Here is a 19823-nt window from a genome sequence, read left to right as displayed (position 1 = left end):
TCTAGCGGATAAGCAAGCAGTTTCCTATAATCCTATTTTACCTTACCTGCTATACATATACAAACATGCTAGATGCTTAGATTTAACTATATCTGCACTCTTTTTTCTACACTTCTCGTGTGCGGATTTATACAGAATTCAGACAAAGCTCAGACAATTTTGATGGTACAGAAGAAGTATCTACTCCGTAGTAGATGTGTAATTATCTGCTGAGTGCAAAAAAAAAAGGTGTGTAATTATCTGCTAATTTCTTGCCTGGTAGTCATTGTGGGCTTCGTAGGCCTTTACTGTTTAACTTCGTAGGCTTCAATTATTTTCTACAGTAGTACTTTTTTTTACCTTGCACGATTCCCTTCTCGTTCTCTGAAAACAAAAAAAAACTCAATCCCCTTCCTCTGCTGCCCCCACGGAAATCAACTGAGGAAAATGGAAGACAACCCGACGGCGACGGCGACGGCGACGGAGGCCGGGGCGGTGGCGGCGGACGCCGTATCCAAGGTGCTCGGCGACGATCTCCTCGTAGAGATCCTCCTCCGCGTCGGCTTCCCCACTACCCTCGTCCGCGCCGCCGCCGTCTGCAAGCGCTGGCTCCACCACGCCTCCCACAAGGCCTTCCTCCGCCGTTTCCGTAAGCTCAACCCGCCTCGCCTCCTCGGCTTCTACATCGAAGGATTTCGAGGGTCTCCACGCTTCGTACCTATGCTTCCTCAGCCCCCAGAACTGGCCGGCGCCGTCCGCACCGTCGAGGGCTACGGCCTCTGCGCCGACAAGGAGAGAGTAGTGATTCGGGACTGCCGGAACGGCAGCGTCTTCAACGTATTGTGCAGCAGCAGGCGCGGATACGGACCCAGCCTTGGGGTGCACAGCCCACTCTGCCCTGAGAGAGCCATGGCCATCGACCCACCACTCTCAACCCCCCAGCAGCAGCAGTACTACAATCCCCTCAGGCCACCAACACCGAGATCCTTTCACATCCTCTCCAGAGAAGAAAAAGGCGGCGACTTGTCCTACTATTATGTGTTGATGGAGTTCGTCCCCAAGGAAGGGGCAACTGATTTGACAGCAAATTTTACCGTCCGTGTGTCTATGTTGCAAGATGGAGTCTGGTGTATGCATGCCTCAGCCACGACGCAGATCCCTCACTGGCGGGCAGGACACGGAGCTGTGATGGTTGACAGCAAAATCTACATGACGGTCACCTTGATAGACATCACCGTCTTGGATTTGAAGACCTCAACTTTTTCAACAATTCAGCTTCCAGATGGAGTACAGTATTACTCTTCAGACTTCATGTTATCACAGGCTAATGATGCATCCAGTGTGTATCTCGTTGAGGTGAAGGAGTTTCAGCTTCGCATCTGGCTCCACAAGGGGGGCAGCTGGTCGATTGTGGATACCATTTGTCTGCATGAGATGTGTGCAAATCTCATGATGTCAGATTGCACGGTTAAGGACGCGCGTACTTCTCATCTTCGGATAAACCACGTGGGGGACAACGCTGAGTTTGCGCTCTTGCATATGGGTCGATTCGTGCGCTATCTGGATATGAGGTGCAGGACACTGCGTACAATCTATGAGATGTCAGAAGATGAGCAAGATAGGGGCAGCATTAGCGTCCATCCTTTTATGATGATCTGGCCTCCCACATTCCCTTCCCTGAAGTGAGATCCTACCAGGTTTGCTTTTTGGCCTTCAGATAATCTGTGTAGTGCTCTTGTCGAGCTTAGCAATGTCTGTTTTCCATCACACTGTTTGGTATAGCTGTAGAATTGTGCTAGGTATATTATTGAACTTATGCCACTTTGACATGCAACTGACTTCCAACTGACATTTTAGAATGCTTGTGTTAAGATTTTAAAAGTACTTCGGTGTTGTGGTCACAATGCATGGTTTTAAGAGGTGACACACTTCTGTGACATGTCCTTTGAAGTCTAAATTTTACAACAGTATGGACTCCATACTTGTTAGAAATTGCATATCATAATGTAGCTTGTTGTTCTTTGCTAGGCCTATATACTGAATTGTCAAGTCATGGCATATTACTCCATGGAATGGTAAAATTAGATGTGTCACGAAAGGATGAGGGTGTTCCTTGTATGTCAATTATGGTCTCCATACTTGTTAGAAAATTGTATTTCATAGTGTAGATGGTTGGCGTTGTAGTTTGCTACACATATAGTGGAACTTGAAATTATGGCTTATTACTCCATGGAATGGTAACTTTTGTTAAAACTTGTAGTGATACCAGACATCAGGCTTTTCTGAACTTGTTCTTACCCATATATTATGTAATAATACTGGCATTTTATACTGGTACTAAAGAATGACTTGTTTGGTGTTTTAGGATGGACAGTTCATTCTGTTTCATCACAGTTTTTTTAAATTTTCAGGCATTCTTAAGTAAAAACTAAGTTTTTGTTGATATGACCAGAAGATATACAAGTTGATAATGGGTAATTTGTCCTTCTGTGATCAGAATCATGAAAATATGCAGTTCTATGATATGATGGATTTCAAAAACCTTTTAGGAAAAAATGCATTGTTTTTTACTTTCGAGCGCACATAAATGTTTGGCTATCATTTTACTAGCCACTTGTCTTAATTATTCATTTGAAAGACCAAATTTTGCATCTCCTAATACACTGTTATCCTTAATACCAACTTCTCATTGGTTTTAGCAGCTACTTGAATGACTCCTGACTTGTTAGAAAATTACATTTCATAGTGACCATGTTGTCGATTTTGTTTGGTAGACATACGCTGACATGTCAGATTACTTCATGTTACTCCATGGGATGGTAACTTGCGCCATTTTGACATGCTTGTTAACCGACATTTTAGAATGCTCGTGTTAAGATTTTTAAAAACACTTATGGTTTTAGGAGGGGACACACTTCCGTGACATGTGCCAGGATGAGGGTGTCCTTTAAAGTTTAATTTTACAACAGTATGGACTCCATACTTGTTAGAAATTGCATTTCATAGTGTAGCTTGTTGTTTGCTAGACATATACTGAATTGTCAAGTTATGGCATATTACTCTATGGAATGGTAAAATTGGATGTGTCACAGGATGAGGGTGTCCATTGTATGTCAATTATGGACACCATACTTGGTGGAAATTGCATTTCATAGTGTAGATGGTTGTCATTGTAGTTTGCTAGACATATACTGAAACTTGAAATTATGGCATATTACTCTATCGAATGATAACTTTTCTTAAAGCTTGTATTGATTCCAAACATCATGTTTTTTTCTGAACTTGTTCTTACCCATATACTCCTATAGTCTAATAATAGTGTCATTTTATACTGGTACTAAGTAATGACTTGTTTTGTGCTTTAGGACACATAGTTCATTCTGAGTTATCACTGTTTTTTAATTTCTAGGCATTCTTAAGTACTCCCTCCGGTCTGAATAAATTGACGCGAAATTGCATAGGTAGTAGCTCAGTTCCGCGTCGATTAAACACATACGGAGGTAGTAAAACCTAGAATATGATGTCCGACAGTATAAACATGGATTTTCCGGAACGTTGATATATAATTGGATTAACATTCGTTAAAGCATGATGTTGCATATAGGATCATATATCTCTTATGTGTGATTCATGATTCAGATATATCATAGCGTAAGTTTTCATTGATATGACCAGTAGATATACAAGTTACCAATGGGTAATTTGTCCTTCTTTGATCAGATATTTGTTTTACTGGACTGTATCATGAAAATATGCAAGTCTAAGATATGAAGAATTTCAAAAAAATTGTACGGAGTAGAAAAATGCATTAGTTTTACTTTCGAGCACACGTAATGTTTGGCTATCATTTTACTAGCCACTTGTCTTAATTATTCATTTGAAATTTCAATTTTTTTTATTTCCCAATACATTGTATTCCTTAATACCAGTTTGTCATTAGTTTTAGCATGCTACTGAATGAACTTGTTACAAAATTACATTTGATAGTGTCGATGCTGTCAAATTTGTTTGGTAGGCATATGATAGCGTGTCAGATTATGTCATATTACTCCATGAGATAGCTACTTTTGTTAAGGCTCATTCATGCTTGCTGAACTTTGTCTTCCCAGTATAACAATCTATAGCGTTGCTGAAGATGACTCATTTGGTTGTTTTAGCATGGGCATTTCATTCTGCATATATCACTTTTATTCTACTTTTATCACTTGTCTCTGAATTATCAGCTGCCCTTAACTGCAAAACTAAAATTGGATGTTCAAAAGTATGAGTTTGGTTTAATTCAGGAAGTTGATGTATAATAAAATTATGTTCTGTATGTTAAGCAAGTTGTTGCTTAGTGGATAATGCATCTCTTATGCATGATTTCTGATGCAGATATACCATAGAATATTTTTCCTTTTTCATATGACCGGTGATAATATAAATTCTCTTATTAATAGTTAATTTGTGCTTGCATGGAACCCACTACTAGGAAAACGCCTATAGCCGCAAATCTTATTGCCGGCGCACCAAAAACCATGCCCGCCGGTGCTAAATACTACCGGCGCGCCATATTTCGGCCGCGCCGGTGATGACCCAATACCGCCGGTGCAGGAAAACTTTAGTGCGCCGGGGATAAGGGTGAACCAGGTCCAGACCAAAACTGAAAATCGAGGCTACCTTACTGCCGGCGCACCACCATGTAGGTGCACCGGTGGTAATTTTCTTACCACCGGCGCACCTACATGGTGGTGCGCCGGCAATAAGGGGAGATGTAATTTTCCCTCCCCACCCCCTTGGACCGCCTTCTCAGTTTTCAAAAAAATAAAATAAAATGATAGAAAATTCAAAAAATAAAATCCTTTGAAATGCCCATGTATTATGTAATCTAGTTTTAATGAAAATTTGAAAAAATGAATTTTGATATATTATGCAAAATGGCCTCATCTTTCGGTAAAACGGGATTTCTAGTTGCATACGACCTCCGCTGAAAACTTTTTTATATCAAAATCTATCTACGCGAAATTTTCTATCCGAATTCAACGACCATTGATCGTTTGGACAAAAATTGGATTCGGCAAATTCAAAACAGAAACAGGACTTTTTTCAGGTTTTAGATTTCGATGAAAAAAAAAATTATCCCCGGCGCACCACCATATTTGGTGCACCGGCGGTAACCTAGGCTATATATGCCCAAACCAGCCGGCGCACCTTCTCTCTCTTCCATTTCCCCCTTTCTCATACACTTCTCCTCCTCCTCTCTTCCGCCCTCCGGCCACCTTCTCTTCTCCTCCACTTTTCCTTCTCCCTCCTCCTCTTCTACCTTCTTACCCCTACTCCTTCTAATACCTCCCTCCGGCGAGCACCTCCTCAAGCTACTCACCGGCGAGCACCTCCTCAAGTATCTCACCGGCGAGCACCTCCTCTAGCATCTCACCGGCGAGCACCTCCTCTCACCTTGGAAACCACCCTCCGGCGAGCTTCTCGACGACCACCTCCTCTCACCCGGCGACCATCTCCTCTCTGTTCTTCAATGGCGACACCCACAGCCATGCAGATGACCACGGTGATGGAGGTGCATCTCCCATGGCACGACCAGGAACTCGACCGACCAAGAACTCGACTGACCTAGAACTCGAACGACCTAGATCTAGATCTAGATCAGCTTTTCTTGAATCCTGGAAAACATACCGCCGGCGCAGTAGGCTGGTGCGCTGGAGATAAATCGAGTTACCGCCGGCGCACCCGATGTTGCGCCGGTGATAAGCCTTTATCACCGTCCTGTTCCCATCGGTGGGCGCTGGTGCGCTGGCAGTAGTCATTTTTGGTGCGCCGGCAGTAAAGCTTTTCCTAGTAACCTGTCCTTCTATGATCAAGACTTGTTTTACTGGACTGCAAACTGTATAATGGAAACATGCCTCAGTAGGATATGTATCTCTGTTGGAACAAATACATCACTTTGAGCACATATAATATTTAACTATCTTTGTAGTAGCCACTTATTAAACGGAAATACTTTTGTACACCCACGCACAGAAACACCCACACCCATGCGTGGGTGTACAAAATCCACTCTCATTAACGGAAATATTAATCATTCATTTTAAATCCTGGCAATTCTCCTATCCTGATCTACGTTATGTTGTCCTTGATACAGAAATTGCCATGTGAGGAAGGAAGATATCAGGAAGCTGTTGGATCGTATGTACGTCGGTGACGAGGGTGGCGTCGTGTAAGAGCATTAGTGAGCTGCATTTTCCGAAGTATGTGGTAGCAGTTCGAACTTGTAATGGATATTATAAGAATTAGGCTTCAACATAACTGTAGCAGATACTCCTAATATCCCCTTTGGTGTGACGACTGTCCGTGACTGAATCTTCGTTTCATGTGGCTGAGAAGAGAAGACATGTATGTTCAGTAGCAACTCTACTTGTTTCACAGTCTTGTGGTTCAACTGCTGGCCTACTTGTTACTTGTGCCTTTTGAAGTATGTTCTTGTTCACCGTTGCAAAATTTGATTTAGTTGGCCATGTGTAGGTCTTATTTTAACAGTAGTAAAACCTTTTTTTTATCAAGATCACAGCCGATCACCATACATGGAAGGCTATGGTAGATATACAAGAATGTACTAGTGCTAGTCCTGGGCTCCTGGCACAGTGTATGTTTGATCAGAAGTAAAAAGTTTTTTTTTTTTTTTTTTGAACGAGGGGAGGGGTCTAGAAGACCCCGGATGCTGCATTAAACATCTGAAACGGTGGGTACAATTTTCACACAGGACCTTACAATAAAAACACCTCTAAAGCAGTCCTGGAGATTTGCAAAAAAGACCATGGAAAAGTAACAGGAAGTGAGATGCAGTCCATGGCTATCTCCACCGACGGCGAGCCTCCTTCTCCGGCCTCCTACTACTGGCTGCGGGGAACAAATCACTTCGCAACCAGGAGGAGTGAAGCGCCGGCAAGAAACTCGAGAAATGGCCTCCCTCATGGAGGTTGAAGAAGCGCCAACTGGGCGGCGACTTGGTTGGCCCTCTTGGCCACAGATCATGGCGGCGATCTTGCCATCCATGTGTTGCGCTCCGAGATGCAGCAGCGAAGTTGCGAGGCCGCCAAACCGGCCAGATGCCACGACGAGCACGACGTCGTCCGCATGATGAAGCCATGTTGATGGATAAGGCCACCGACGCCTTCGAAACTCAGCTTCGCCATCTCCTGCCTCCCCCTCGCCGCCACGGCCGGCCAGGAGGTTGGAGAGCAGATGCCGAGCTTCGAAAAGCCAGTAGCCACGCTGGCGGAGGAGGGAGCTCGCCGCCTTCCGTCGAGCCGTCGCCATCTCCATCCCCTTGCCACCACGGCCGGACAGAGGGGGATGAATCAACGGAGAGAGGAAAACCGGCCACCACCCGGTGCCGCGCACACGCACCAGGATAGCAACTCCCTCGCCATCTTCTTCACCCCACCACACCCATGTCCTCCCAGAGCCACCACAGCCAGGGAAAGAGACAGGCAGAGCACAGAGAAAGAAGAAGGCAGCAGCCTCTACTTTATTTGATGATGCGTCAGTCCTCACCGCCGCCAACCACTTGAGCCTCAGGAGCAGGAAGACAGCAAGGAGGGACCCTAGAACACCGGCCGGGCTGCGACGGCCGGGAACACCGCATCTGGCTACGGGCATGAAGCCAAGGAAAGGCACAAGGCCAAGCACAGGCACCAGCCTTGTGCAGGCGTTTTAAATGTACGAACTAGCAGCACCGAGTGCACCACATAGTGGAACCGATTTTACAGAAGAGGGCTGCAATGTTTATAACCCACTGAAGAAATAATCATAACTTTGTGAGTTTTGCTACACCTAACTAAAACTTCTTGTAATATGCTAAAAATATCTCTGGCTGATGCTTCCAGAGTATCCGAGGAAGAAAACTTGGCTAATTTGTTTTCCTTTCTTCCCCAGGAGCTGGATTAGGTGCTCAAATAAACTAAGGTATGTTTAAAAAAAACTAAGACAAGCAGGACCAAATGGGCTCCCGATTGGCCTTCTTTAAAAAATAGTGGCCTTTGTTCAGGAAGATAATTCTTCAGATACTTAATGGTTTACCGTTGGGCACTTTGGATTTGCGTCCAGGCTTAATATTTGACATTCTATCTGCCATCCTCAACATTGCTGGCCTGGGGCTGAGTCAAGTACTTTAAATCTAGTGCGCCGATCAACGTAATTAACAAGCTAACGCACAGAGTCATTTCTTCCCCTCAATCAAACTTCATCAACGGATAGCTCATCCTTGACGGAGCTCTTGCGCTACACGAAATCACCACGAGTTAAAACCAGAGAATTATGTGTGGTTATCCTTAAGCCACACTTTGAAAAACGCATTCAAAAGAGTCAGTTGGTCCTTTTTGTGCGAGGTTTTGACCATAAAACGTCTTCAGCCAGACATCGTCCATAGATGAATGCAGCTGTTTTTTTAGAGAAACAATTAATGTAGCGAGGATGGTTCTTTCTTTATGAACAAAAGGAGAGTGCAACAAGGAGACCCTATCCCGCTTTCATATGTTCGACTTCATTGTTTATGACCTTGCAGCCATGCTAGATAAGGCTAACACGGCAGGACACATTCAGAGAGTAGTCCCCATTTGATCGTAGGTGGGGTCTCTCACCTACAATATTGCAATATGCCGATGTCACGATTACCCTGATACTGTTAAGTAGAGATCTAGACATCACCTGCCTCAAATTTCCATCCTTCTATTTTGAGCTGATGTTCGACCTCAAGATCAACTCAGGTTGAAGGAGGCTAGATCGAGTGGCCAATCTTATTAATTGCCAAGTTGTCAACTTTTTTCACCTACTTGGGCTTCCTGACAGCTGGTCAGAATCTTACTTGGGAAGATTTGCTAATTGGTTGGCAAGGTGAGCCACAAAGTGACGACACTCACAAACTCTTGCTCTCTAGTCTTCATATCTTCTCCACAGACCTGTTATGTTCATTCTTGACGATGGAAATCATGCTAAACGCTGCTCTAGGTTTTTTTTTGGAAGGCATATGCGACAAAGGTGAATACCATATAGTGAGCCGGAGATTTGCCTCCCAAATGATCAGTGTGGTCTAGGCAATACCAACTCAAAGATCATCAATACATCCCTCAAGATTAAATGTATTTGGCATTTGATCTCATAGGAGCACAAGCAACCCTCGTGGTCTCGTTTTCTTCGGCAAAATATCCCCGTACGGTGAATATGTTTTCCAACTCGGCTCAAGGAGGTTCCCAGCACCAGTGGTCGGGTGAGGCCGCCCTCTAGGACAGATACTCGCTTCTTTTGGAGATCCGCTCTAATCCACATATCACGGTTGCCCAAAATCACAAAGATGATTTGTGGTTCCCCAGGTCCTTTCGTTCATATGGTGAGTATGGGAACAACCAGTAGTGTCTCCTTTGGGAGGAGATCGATGCCCTCAGCCCTAGTAAGGTCGATGGCGTCTAGTGGGATCTTTTGAACCCTTGGGATCTTTATTGGGTCGTCTCTTTATCACAAAAAAATTCAAGGTGACAATGTTCTCTATTATAAGGACATGTGGGCTTCGAAGATTCTACGTAAGATCATGATCTTTACCTGGTAGTTAGCTAGAGGTATTTACCATCGATTGACCAAATTCACTGAAGATGTGGACACTCGGCTCCTGCTCTTTATGTGGACAACCCCAAGACACCAACCACATTTTGTTTTCTCGCTCAGTTCATGTGCAGTGGTGTTCCGGTGTTCAGTGAAACCCAACTTTCCTTTTCCATCAGTTCTTGGTATTTCAAAGTTTCTCGGGAAGAGCTAGAAAATTTAGCGAATAGTAACAATAAATTTACCATTCAAGCTAAATTGTCGTGTGAACCTGCTCACTGTGTCCTTAAAACTATGAATATTTATCCTCTACACTTACTCATTGAAAAGGCGGGCATGTTAAGAAACAGTCACAGCTCACATGCGTGCATACCACGGTACGACGCCCTGATAATATAAGAGCAAGAACAATAGAAGAGTCAGCAGTTGGCTATATGTTTTTTCCATGTCATCTATAGCCTACTTGTAGTCAGCCCAACAATAGTTAGATATAAATATGAACTACTTTACATGCATATAACCCACCTTGCAATCTCATAAAGTATCTAGGAGCACGCGTTGCACCTAGCTATTCTCTTGTAGCCTGCTCCTCTTCTCTCTCATCTAACTCAGCAAAAATATATTATTTTAAATTTTATAACAATTTATTATACCTTATTGTACTTGCTCTAAGAGGGGTCGACCATGCCCAAGCGGCCATGGATGCATGCCTAGCGAGCTACCACCAGCAACTAAGGGCATAATGGAGTATTAACTGATATGTTTATCAGTGTTGCTTAGCACCTAATTTGTGGAGTAGTACTTGCAACTGATTGACGACCCACTTTGCGTCAATTGCCTCTACCCACCTCAACTCCCCATCCTCGAAACAAACGCGAGAGACTTGAAGTCTCGTACTACCCTTTTATTCCCATTCTCTAGTAATATTTTTTCTAATATTAAGCCACAGCTTTGATTTCTGGACATTGGATACGATACATTATACTCCCTCCATCCTAGTTCGCAAGGCAAAGTTCCAAAAAATATTTGTCCTAAAATGCCTCACCTCCTAGGCACATTTGCATTTAATATGGAAGTAAAACTGATTCATTATTGCATGCAAAAGACTCCTCCTTTCGTATCCCACCGTGTAAAACTAGGCTCATTAGTACTTTGCATGCACCATGTGTGAATTAAAGGGTAGAAAATAAAGTTCTTTTTGATTTCCCAATTAATTGCAGCGCCGATGTCAACGTTTTTACATGAAAATTTAGAGCCAATAAGAATTCACCTTGGGCCAAGATATTTGAAAACTTTGCCTTGCGAACTGGGACGGAGGGAGTACTACCTTCGTCTCGGTTTAACCGTCACGCACGCAGTTTAAGACAAACTTTGACCATTGATTTGGTCAACGAAATATGACTTATATATCCACAAAATTTATATCATTAGATTCGTATGCAAAAAAGCTTTCCAATGATATAATTTTTGTGACATATATTTCATATTTTATTGACTAAAATAATGGTCAAAGCAATTTCTTAAACTACGTGTGCGCCTGTTAAACTGGGACGTAGGGAATAGTATAGGAGAAGAATCAATTCCGTTCAATTAATTGACCTTCCACGTCACCTGTCCGTGGGATCATATATTTGGGCCATCCATTCTTCCCAGATTAGAGATCCTAACAGGCTACGGTCAGATTAGAGAGTTTCTCAATGATGGGACCGAAATTCATCTTCTTCCCGCTCTACTGTTTTGCCTCTCTGAAAATTTGAACTCTTCCAAAATCTTAGCCTTTTTTCTCTATATAAGTACTAGCCCCCTTGGTACATGCCACGCGTCGGCTACGCGTGACAAGTGACTCTTGCTCAGAGAGGAGATGAGAGGAGGCCGCCATGCTTCATCCTTCATCAGCGCAGCCAGGGCCAGCCATGGGGAAGATGAGTGCATGTGGAAGGCTGTTGGAGTCATCGTCGTTATCGTCGTCCTGGTGCGAGGTGATCTTTTCCATATTGATCCGTCCGGCAGGTAAGAGCATCTCTAACAGGCCCCCTAAATCACGTCGGACTTGTATTATTCTGGCAAGATACGGGATGTGGGCGAAAAAGGGCTATTTAGCACGGCTCGTAACGGGATTTTACAGGGCCCTCCAGACAACCCACCTCAACATGTACAAGTACAGGCTGCGGGTGCGAGTGGATGTCCAAACCTTCACTCGCAACCCTAGCTCCACTGTGTGTCGTCCACTCCTCCGGCGAGCAATTAGACGCCCGCGCCGCAACCCTAGCCCTCCCTAGCCACCATGAGCAGCTCAAGCTCCTGAAGCGGACGCGGGGGGGGGGGGGGGGGGGGGGATGGTCACGCGGGAGGAGGAGACCGCCGTAGCTGGGTGGAGGCGGCGTGTCGGGCGAAATTCGTCCGCTCCATCGGAGCGAAGCGCAGGGTAGCGTGGAAGTGGTCGAACTGGGAGCGCCCAGCGCCGGTGTCCCTGCGCGCGTTCGCGCCCGACGACGAGTACTACGGGGCGATGCCGGAGATGCCGGAGATGCCAGCGGACTTCTACATCGTGTTTGCTTGGGAGGAGGAGCGCCGCCGCGCCTTGCTTGCGGGTGAGGGAAGCTCGGGAGGAGGAGGAGAAGCCCGCCACAACCTCTTCTTCGCGGGCGAGGGCAGCTCGGGAGGAGGAGGAGCCCGCCGCGACCTCATATTTGAGCGCAACGATGAGGAGGAGGCCACCGCCCTCGCGCAGGCTGTGGCAGAGTCAGAGGCCAATCTCGCGGCCATGGCCGAGGCAAAGCGGGAGGAGCAGGCGCGTGCCATCGCCGAGGTGCAAGCCTTCATCACGCGGGAGGCGGAGCAGGAGCGCGCCATGACCAACTGGGTTATCCTCAACTAGGCGCGCCCGACGATTGCAGCAGCGGGATCCGGTGAACTGGCGGCAACGGTAGATCTAGTTAACCCTAAATTAGTTTAGTTTTAGTTTAAAAGTCGCGATCCAATGTATAAGTGTGCAATGTTTTGTATGATGTATGATAATGAACAAGTATATAGTATAAGAATTTCTCCCCCGTCTTCAGATTTTAAAAATATAGGTCTGATATTTACGAAATGAAAATCACAGCAAAAATGAGGGTACAGGCCCGTATTCGCTCAATACGGGTCAAGCGAATAGAGGGCCTGTTAGACATGCCATGCCCTAAGATGACCCTGCCTGTTATTCTGGTATGGTTCCGTGGGCGTGAGGATCTGCATGGACGCATCTTAAGTTCTTAACTGGGACTCTTGATTTTACCGACCCTTGTTCCTTTCGTCGTCGTCTTCGGACGCTCCTCTTTTTTTTCGGTCCTTAATTTGTTTGGGTTCAGTAGCAGTCGTTAGGAAACACAAGAGATCGGTACTAGTTGTCATGTACGTAGTATTTGCAGGCGCGGTTTTTTTTTTTTTTTTTTTTTTGAGAGCAGACGCGGGTTGATGCCCTGCTACTGGTAGGAGCAGCTTTCGTTCCAAGAGATGAAGAAAAAGAGGGATTAGCTGCGTACGTAGGCGTGCGAGAAATGGATCGATCCGGCCGTGTACGCATAGTATGTTCGATACGAGCCAGCCGTTCCGCGTGCCGCAGACGTACACGGTAGCCGATCCGGAGTCGAACCGGCAGAGATGAACGAAAAAACAGAAAAGGAAGGCGCGCGCGAACGGAAGCGCAAATTCAGAACAAAATGATGTCTGGTGCCGACAAAAGTTACCATTCCATGGAGTAATAAGCCATAACTTGAAATTTTAGTATAGGTCTAGCAAACGATAACAAGCTACACTATGAAATGCAATTATTCTAACAAGTATGGAGTCCATACTGTTATACTCCCTTCGTCCACAAATAAATGTACATACGGAGTTTTTAAGATAAATTATAGAGTGGGGTAAAAAGTATATTGAGAAGATGCAAATCAATATCTCTCTCCTCTTTAATTCTTTTATCTCCAATAAGTTAAGTGCATCTAGAAATCAAGGAAAAAATGTGATGAATATTATTGGATTTAATTTCCGTATGATGAGAGAGAAGCATTTTTTGCTACTTTAACGTACGTTAAAAATATAGAAGTACATTTTTTGTGAACAAAGTTTTAAGCTAGATGTTCACTTATTTATGGATGAAAAGAGTAACATTCAAGGGACACCCTCATCCTTCCATGCCATACCAGCATCATGGAAGTGTCACAAAGTACTTCGGTTAGAGGGCATTCCAGCGGGGCCTAGTCTGAAAATACACGAGAGACTAGAGACATCCTTTAAAGTTGTATAGATAACAGGTATGCCACATATACAGAATATTTCAGGTCATCTTAATTTCTGTCATTAAACTATATATGGTCAACACATGCTTCAACAAAAGTACCAACCCCATGGAGTAATATGATGTAATCTGACACATCCGTATATGCCTACCAAACAAAATTCATAGCCACTATGAAATGTAGTTCTGTAACAAGTAGGGAGTCATTTGAGTATCATCCTAGAACTAATGATAGGCTCGTATTAGGGATGACACTGTATTGAGAGATACAAAATTTGGAATTAGACATGTGGTAAGTAAAAAGATAGCCAAACATTATCTGCCCTCAAAAGTAAAAGTAATAAATCTTTTCGTACAAAGTTCTTTTAAATGCCTTTATATCCTAGACATGCATATTGTCATGATACATTCCAGTAAAATAGTGACGAAAGCAGAATGAAATGTCCATGTAAAACAACAAAACAAGTCATCTTCAGCAACACTAATTTTTTTTTATCATTAGACTATATACGGTCAACACATGCTTCAACAAAACACTACTAGGAAAAAGGCATTCAGTGGCGCACCACTTTCAGCCTTCAGTGGCGCACCACTAGTGCGCCACTGTTATCACGTCACTGCTAACTCCTAGTAGTGGCGAACTAGGGGTGCGCCACTACTAGCCTGGATACCTGTGGCGCACTGCCTGGTGCGCCATTGACATGTCCTCCAGTGCGCCACTATTACTCCAAAGTGGTGCGCCACTGTTGGTCAGAGGCAGTGCGCCACCACTGTGTAGAAGAGGTGCGCCACTGCTACCATCTTGCGTGCGCCACTGTTCCAGCGAGGAGGTGCGCCACTGCTGCGTGTGGACGTGCGCCACTGCCATCTCCAGGACGTGCGCCACTGCTGCTTATCCTGATGCGCCACTGCTAGTCTCGGAGAGGATCACAGGGCAGTGCGCCACTGGATCCAGAGCAGTGCGCCACTGCTACTTAGTGGCAGTGCGCCACAGATGGTCCACTAGTGCGCCACTGCTATGATTTCGAATTTTTTTTTGTATCTTGGCAGGTATTTATACAGGTTGTATATGACAGTACAATAGCACAATACAGGATATATAACAGCATATAAACAACAGCACAGCTTATCCATACATAGTTCTTCACATTAGCCCCACATGATTCACAAGCATTCGCATTAGAGAAGTTACGAGGTTACAATGCAAGTTACGGTGTTACAAGTCACAAATGAGCTAGTGGTTACACAAGGTCGATCATCTAAACTAGCATCACATAGAAGAGAGCTAGAGTCACTACTAGCACCGTCCCGATGAAAGTGGTCTTCATCCGGTTCCTCCTCCGCTCCGTCCTCTCTCCCGCCAGATAGCGTGCGTATCTGTCTTCGGCCTCCGCTCTAGTGGTGTACCCTTTGTAGCTGTTACCGCTAAAACGGTGAACCTGTCTCCGACACTCCTCCCAGTCGTTGTAGACTCCGGGAACCTTGCCCTTGTACACGACATACCACGTCATATCTGCACATATATGAACAAGCCAAAGAAACATTAGTGCACGCTCATAGATGTTTGCAATGAATAAGAGCAAACTCAAAAACGATCCAAGTAGTATGAACTAAATGGAATGCCTCATACATTATTGGTCGAAACAAATATGAACATCCCGGGATGGCGTCAGCGAGGCCAGGTAGGATGCACAAGAGATTGATATTTGTGCCATCACACCAGGCTCACTGGCGTCACCCCGGAGTGTACAGTTGACCAAACATTCTAATCATCGGCACTAAAATGGAAGAAAGGCCAATGCAATTAAGAAGTGCCAACTCAAATAAGAGATAAGTAGCTATTATGAACTAAATGGAATGCCTCATATTTTGTTGGTCGGAATAAATATTAACATTTAGAGAAGGGGTAAGAGAAACCAAGTAGGATGCACAAGAGATTGATATTTGTGTCATCGCACCAGGTTCACTGGCCCCTCCTCCAAGTGTATAGGTGACCAAACATTCTAATCATCGGCATTCTGAAAAACCAAAGCAAATGGAATGACGATGGCCTCATACATTGTTGGTCGAAACAAATATGAACATCCCGGGATGGCATCAGTGAGGCCAGGTAGGATGCACAAGAGATTGATATTTGTGCCATCACACCAGGCTCACTGGCGTCACCCCGGAGTGTACAGTTGACCGAACATTCTAATCATCGGCACTAAAATGGAAGAAAGGCCAATGCAATTAAGAAGTGCCAACTCAAATAAGAGACAAGTAGCTATTATGAACTAAATGGAATGCCTCATATTTTGTTGGTCGGAACAAATATGAACATTTAGAGAAGGCGTCAGTGAAACCAAGTAGGATGCACAAGAGATTGATATTTGTGTCATCGCACCAGGTTCACTGGCCCCTCCTCCAAGTGTATAGGTGACCAAACATTCTAATCATCGGTATTCTGAAAAACCAAAGCAAATGGAATGACGATGGCCTCATACATTGTTGGTCGAAACAAATATGAACATCCCGGGATGGCGTAAGTGAGGCCAGGTAGGATGCACAAGAGATTGATATTTGTGCCATCACACCAGGCTCACTTGCGACACCCCGGAGTGTACAATTGACCGAACATTCTAATCATCGGCATTCTGAAAAACCAAAGCAAATGGAATGACGAGGGCCTCATACATTGTTGGTCAAAACAAATTTTAACATTCAGGGATGGAGTAAGCGAGGCCAGGTAGAATGCACAAGACATGGATATTTGTGCCATCACACCAAGCTCGCTTGCTCCACCCCCGAGTGTACAAGTGACCAACCATTCTAATCATCGGCATATGCAAACAAAATTAACGACCAAATCAAGTGCGGAAAACGACAGAGCCATATATATAAGTTCACAAACATAGCCGAACTAGTAACTAAACAGACATGCAAGTAAAGTGCTGGATAAAGTTTATTACAACACAAGCTCGTATTTAGTTCACAACTACATAACTAGACTCGCACATCAAGACTCGGCTAAAGGGACTTAGGAGCGTGGATAAAACCGCCGCCTTTCTTCAAGCACATCCATGAGCGGTAGTCGTCACCCTGCATTTGGAGCATTGTGTCTATGTCACTGTTCGACGGCTGATAGCCGGCATAGAACTCCCCCGCGCTTCTAATGACATCTTGAAAGATGATTTCACAGAACTCTACTTGGATGCGAAAGAACTCTTGCTTGATGCCGTCGTCAGGGACCCGCGACAATTTGTTGGCTCAGTCTCTGAGATGCTCAGGTAGCGTAAGCTGCTGCTGGTCCCGTATGAACTTATCCATGTGATAGAGGGCGTAGTAGGCATCCTTGTTACTAGAAGGCGGCTTCTTGACGCAGGGAAATTTTGTTTGGTGCTTGAACACATGCTTCCCGTACCTAACATTTGGCCTCTGCATGTGGCCTTTCGCTTTGACGTAGCCATTGAGAGCATCATCAAGTACGGCCTTGACATTCGTGTAGTCCGTGGTTGACTTACCGTCCGCATCGAGGTATGTGGCCACGGAATGTTTCGGGGTTATGGAGATGAGTGTGCAGGTTTTGTCTCTGCGTAGAACACATAATGTTTAAGAACATGACGATTGAAATCTAAAAAAATCACGAGTTAAGACCGGTACGGTGAGGGGTGACTTACTCGGGAAATACAGGCAGGAGGAGGTTACACTTCTTCTGGTTCGCTAGAAAGAAGTCTTTGAGGTATCCACTCGCGACTGCCCGGTCTCCGGTGGTGGCCAAGTGGACGGCACGCATGTAGAAGGGGTCGGCTATCGCGATGTCCGGGATGTTGTGTCTAATTATCTGCATCGCCTTGCTGAGCGAGTATAGGCGAATGAAGGTGTAGTGCAGCGGATAACTGTTCAGCATGGCGAAGATGTCAGTATACCGCAGGAAGATCTTCTCCGCGAAGCCACTATCGACAAAGCCATGGCCCGAGGGCACCTTGGCAACATACACTGGGTATCCATGATCTTTCTCCCTGATACGCCGCTCCTCCATAAACTGAATACCGTCAACCAGAGATCGCATAGGACCGGGTGCAACATCGTACAATCTTTGAATTAGCATCCGCTCACCCGACACATGCACCCTCGACTCGATATTCTTGGGCACTGGTGGCCCGTCCTGAGCACGGATAGGTGCCGGCTGGCTGGCAGACTTGTCGTCCTTCTTCTTTCTTTTCCGTCTCTTCGGCTTCGTATTTACTGGGACTGCATTCTCCTCTTCGCAAGCCTTCTTCAGTGTGTTAGGACTGATAACACTTCTCACCTCGGCTATCGGCTGAGTCTCGGTGAAGTCGGCAGCTGGAGGCGTCTCCTGAGAACAGAATAGGCGCCGCTTGTTGCAATAGGTTTTCCCCTCGGCGGCAGCTTGAGAGGGTTGGCTACTGAGATCGTAGTCCGCCCCAAAATCGAAGTGGCACTCCAGGTTGGCGAACGTAATGTCCTTGTCCGGACCATCGTTCGGATCCTGTGCCATATGCATGTCCTCGTCGGCTGATGGCGGCACCGTTGGGGTGGTCTTGCCATGGCTTGGTGCCGGCACGGCTTGGGGTGCTGTCCGTGGGGTGGTGTCGCTCGCCCCCAAACGAATCTGGCTCTTTCGCCAAACCATGGACCAATTGAAGCATTGGTGGAGGGTAAGGACCTCATCTGCGTCGGCGCCATGGGGTTGAAAGGGAGGTACCACGTCGTCATAGCCACTAAGCACCCGAACCAGTTGAATCCTATACACGTCGGGTGCCATGGGTACACCGTGTAACTGGCGGTTGCTGGGTTGAACGATTTTGGCCTTGGCAACATCGATCAACTCGCCGTTCACAAAATGCAGGAGAGTGCATGGGACATCGGCGGCGGCACCCTACGGAAAACATGTAGGGCGTTAGGGATGGCTAGCGTAGTCAAAGGCAAGGATATGGAAGTCATCGGAGATGAGGGTTGGTTACCGTGATGGCGTCCAGCTCGGCTAAGGTCGAGGCACCGCCGGCGGCGGGCGTGCCACTGATGGAGTGGCCGCTTGTTGGCGCGGTGCCGGGCGGCGTATTATCCGCAGCGACGGGTGCATTGAGCTGAAGTAATGGCGCCGCGGGAGACACCAAGGTTGGCGCCGTCGGAGCCACCAATGTTGGCGCCGCGGGAGCCACCAATGTTGGCGCCTCCGGAGACACCATTGTTGCCGCCTGCGGACTCACCGATGGCTCCACGTTGTGGGAGTTGCTGCCCGTGAAACTGGGAACCGGGGGAGGCCCCTTTTTTCCTCCCCTATACCACGCGTCCAGACCGGCAACCAAGGTAGGGATGATGGAGCTAAGCGTCGTGCCCACTTGGTCCTCCACTTGCTGTCGTTGCGTCCTCTGTTGGGTCTCCACGATATGTTGCACTTGTTGCCGCACTTGCTCCTCGACCAATGTCGGGATCTGCGCAACTTGTGCCTTGAGATGTGCGACCTCCTTCTCATCGATGGTGGCATTTTTCTCCTTTTTCCCCGACTTATAGTATTCTGACCATTTCATAGAGCATCCTTCGCCGACCACACGACCAGCCGACGTCGGCTTACTCAATGGATCCCTCTTCTTGTGGACATTCAACGCCCTATTTAAAGGGTTGTCCCAAGGGGCACACTGCGAGGAGCTCGTGGACCCCGCGCCGCTACTAGCTTCCTTTTCACTTTCCGCAGCAACCTCCTTAGCCTACGGGACGAACATGCATGAACCATTTGTAAATTTAGAAAATAGGACATATGTATATGCGTAGTATGCCCAACATTCGCCGAAACGGAAATGAATCAACGTTTCGGCAAAATATTGGAAACTCCATCGCATTTCAAATCCATGCAAACAAAAACACATGCAACACATGTGTGGAGGCTTCGCATATACAACACATGTGGATCCGGAGGCTTCGCATACAACACACATGCACGTGACGCTTTTCGCGCATGCGCACAACACATGATCATCGA

General features: G+C 45.9%; 1 protein-coding gene across 1 annotated transcript; it reads left to right on the top strand.

Annotated features, from left to right (window-relative positions):
* Positions 1-364: 364 nt before the first annotated feature.
* Positions 365-6382, top strand: LOC127305606 (uncharacterized). Its single transcript, XM_051336106.2, has 2 exons — positions 365-1676; positions 6116-6382. The coding sequence occupies exon 1, from the start codon at positions 427-429 to the stop codon at positions 1663-1665; it is 1239 nt and encodes a 412-aa protein (XP_051192066.1). The 5' UTR covers positions 365-426; the 3' UTR covers positions 1666-1676; positions 6116-6382.
* The last annotated feature ends 13441 nt before the right edge of the window (positions 6383-19823 follow it).

This window comes from Lolium perenne, chromosome 6 (genome assembly GCF_019359855.2).
Source record: "Lolium perenne isolate Kyuss_39 chromosome 6, Kyuss_2.0, whole genome shotgun sequence".
Classification (NCBI taxonomy): Eukaryota; Viridiplantae; Streptophyta; class Magnoliopsida; order Poales; family Poaceae; genus Lolium; species Lolium perenne.
Note: the sequence above shows the minus strand (reverse complement) of the source record. Positions and strands in the feature narration are given on the sequence as shown.